Source organism: Limulus polyphemus, unplaced genomic scaffold, assembly GCF_000517525.1.
Source record: "Limulus polyphemus unplaced genomic scaffold, Limulus_polyphemus-2.1.2 Scaffold4407, whole genome shotgun sequence".
NCBI lineage: Eukaryota > Metazoa > Arthropoda > Merostomata > Xiphosura > Limulidae > Limulus > Limulus polyphemus.
The window spans coordinates 9,736-13,188 of NW_013670017.1; the positions used below are offsets into that span (position 1 = coordinate 9,736).

Consider the following 3,453-nt stretch of genomic DNA (forward strand, 5'->3'; position numbering starts at 1 on the left):
GCAGTGTAAGACTAGAGGGAAGGCAGCTAGTCATCACCATCCACCGCCAACTCTTGGGCTACTCTTTTACCAACGTCACATTATAACGCCCCACGGCTGAAAGGGCGAGCATGTTTGTCGGGAAGGGGATTCGAACCCGCGAATTGTTAGTCGAGCGCCCTAACCACATGGCCATACCAGGCCTTGTTTAAACGAAGGCAGTCTTTGACTAATCGTTTTTTCTTGTTGTGTATTACTTATTTTTTCTCCACGTACCGTACGATTATAGAATTATAACACCTGAAGCTGAAATCTCAGTGACGTCCTGAGATTCTGATTTACCAGAAGCCATTAAAAATATATCTGTGAAACTCATAAAACTTTAGACTGGTTTGGAATTATTGCAACAACTTATTTTGTCAAGCATTTACCTATCTATAGCTTATATTTGTTTCATAAAATATTCATCCAACTTATTATTAAAAATTTAGGACCGGATGTGGTCTAGTGGTTAGCGATAGTTCGCGACTTTGTGCCGCAATTTTGTTACGCATTTTAGAGCTGAAGGTGTGTTATAAGAGTGACTGTCAAATCTTACTATTCGATCATACGAGAGTAACCAAAGAGTTGGCCGTGATATATGTTGACTATTTGTCAACAGACTAACTAGTCTGTGAGCTCAAAATTAGTGACAAGTATGCGCAGATATCACGTGAAATTCTGAAACAAACGAATAAGAGTTATCAAATTATTTCAAAACATATAAAGGCTTTTTCACTTATACACACTTGCTTTGAATTTTCTGTACCATGTTTCAAGTTTTACTGAGCCAACCATAACTCTAAATTGTGAGTAGGTTAATTCAAATAAAATAAAATAAATAAAAAGGATATACAATTTAGTGTTATAATAAATAAAAAATGTAGTGTTAAATAATTTCTACCATAACTTTGATTTAAAACTTGACAACAATTAGAGTTCAACAACTTAAATTAATTCACATCGAAAGTGTTTCAACCATTAATATGTCTGTCGTATTTCAGTCGGCCTGAAAAGCTCTTATATTGAGTGAAAGGCCTCGTAAGCACTGGATATATCAAAGATGGTGTGATTAATATGTTATTATATTCTTGATACATTCACTCGGTAATTCTTATGTTTACCGAAGGTGAAACATTTGTGTTGAAGTAATTACAGTTTTAGGCCTAGCTGAGAGCAAACAATTTGAACACTTATAACTGTATGAATATCAAAGGATTTGCTCTTGTTGTAGATCATTATAAAATAATTAACAACAATAAAAATAATTGTTTCATTTGGTGGGTGTACAACAACATTTCCTGCTCGTGCATATTTCAATACTTTATTATATAGACCATCTCTATGGGAAAGTCTCTAAGGATAAGGTAAAAATATTACTTTTATGACCGTAACAAAATGTACTGAAACCTCCTTAAAGCTGCATTGTATATTTTGTTTTGTAACTTCTAGAAAAATCTGGAACTTCGAATGAATAAGATCGTGTAATCATATTAGGCACAATTTCAAGATTAACATGAACTGATTTTATAATTTTACATATAAGGTCAATATTACTTTAGATTAAATATTTTTTTCGTACTATTTGCTTGAGTAAAAGTGATTTAGATTGAACCAACATCTTTTAATTATCCGACAAAATGAACTATAAAAGAGTGGGGTTTATTAACTAACTGATAACATGAAAATAGTTATTTATAACTATGAGAGACAATTACGAAACTAACTTACAAGGAACAAGTTTTTTGAAACTGTTTTTCCTCTCATTGGCTGGTTTTGAGCCATGCCTCATACTGTGAGACTCCCCTTTTGTTGCAACCTGAAAAGAGACGTCTGATGTTGAAAGGTGTTATTCAGTCTACCGTTTTAAAAGCTAATTAACAAAGAGCGTTAATGTGACAAATGGTAGTTAGTAGAATAAATAATAATGAGCTTGGTTACAATTATTCTATACAATCAAAATTACTTTAATTATTACAAACTAATCCAGTTATCGCAAGTACGTGATATGCTACTGTGCAGGTTTAGCATAAAAAACGTGATCAAGAAAACCGATGAAATATTCTGTTCTATTTGCCTTTGTTCTCTATAACAGATAATATGTACTCTGCCTGAGGGGATATTGCAGTAACGTCAAACACCCGTACTGAAATGGTCAACGAGTGCAACATCTTTCATTGGCCGAGTGAATGATGTCTGTATGTTACAGCCGATGAAAGCTGTAAGAGACTGACCAGCCACGTGGTTATACTATTGCAGTAAAAGAATACAAGGTTTCTTCTAGGTAAGAACCTCTATCATTATGCCAGTTCTAATTGATTATCAATGACGATAATTCAAAGGAAATCCATTTTAAGGGAAGAAAATTGTTAATCATTTCCCATGTCCAGTAGAGGTAACTGTCTAGTGTCTTATGCAAATTATGCACATAATTTTTTTGCCTTTCAGTCGAGTTTTAAAATTCAAATCACTCTAAAATACCATCTAAATTTCAAATGCTGCACAAGTTATCATTCCAGCTACAATTATTTTACAAAATGATATGGCAAGTTAGAATATCCTCTGTATGGCTATTCATGATGTTAGAAACGTTCATGGGTTCAAGAAGTCCAAGTTTGCCCCTGAATAAGAAAGATCCACCTTTCAAAAGCGCTCGGGTTATAGGGTTTTTTTATTCATTTCTCTGTATGGCCATTTCACTTGTAAGGACTATGCATGTCATCGTTATAGATTTAAGTGATATCTATCATAATTTTTTATCTTTAACTTCCAGGTAAAAAATATGAAGTAATTAAAAGTTATACTATAACATGTAACACGTATTTACAATATAACCAAGATAAAAAGTCGAAAGATTTTTACAATGTGTAAAATATCACAGGTTATTCACCACTGCTTCTCATTGCATAAAATTTATCCAAGAGACACGTTAACTTCCTTATGGTTCAGGCACAACAATCTAAAATTTATTACTTGCCAAATCTTTTTTTCTTTCAGACAACTTTTTAAAAACCTTCAATCTCACGACCTCAGTTTAAAATATTCTACATACCTCAGTAGTTATAAGGCCGATTCAGACACTTCATGCTGATTAACTGCCTCAGGGGAGAGGAGGGGATAGATAAATAAATCATTACACTATTTTATTTTTCTAGATTACCTCAGTTTCAGATATTCATTTTTTTAAAATCCTACTGATTTCTATATGGAATTTTTGTCACTGTGATTTATGCTTAACTAATGTATAGCCCATCAAAAATGACTTGGCAAGTACTACCACTTCAACCCCACCCCATAGTATATCCTAACCTCACATTTCATAGCTACCAGAAATAAATAAATTTTGAAAAATCAAGCTTGACCAACAAAGAGGCAGGAAAGTTCAGTCGAGGCAGTCAAACGTCGGTAAATTCCTGTGTGAGACAATCAAAATTA

General features: G+C 33.2%; 1 protein-coding gene across 1 annotated transcript in view; it reads right to left on the reverse strand.

Moving 5' to 3' along the window:
- Nucleotides 1-3,453, reverse strand: part of LOC106471095 (receptor-type tyrosine-protein phosphatase S-like) — a gene marked incomplete at its 3' end in the record, with an annotated part of 29,640 nt that overhangs the window by 9,265 nt on the left and 16,922 nt on the right. Inside the window, exon 3 of the mRNA XM_022399711.1 lies at nt 1,750-1,837. Within this exon, the coding sequence (XP_022255419.1) occupies nt 1,750-1,837 (88 nt within the window). The remainder of the gene's footprint in view (nt 1-1,749; nt 1,838-3,453) is intronic.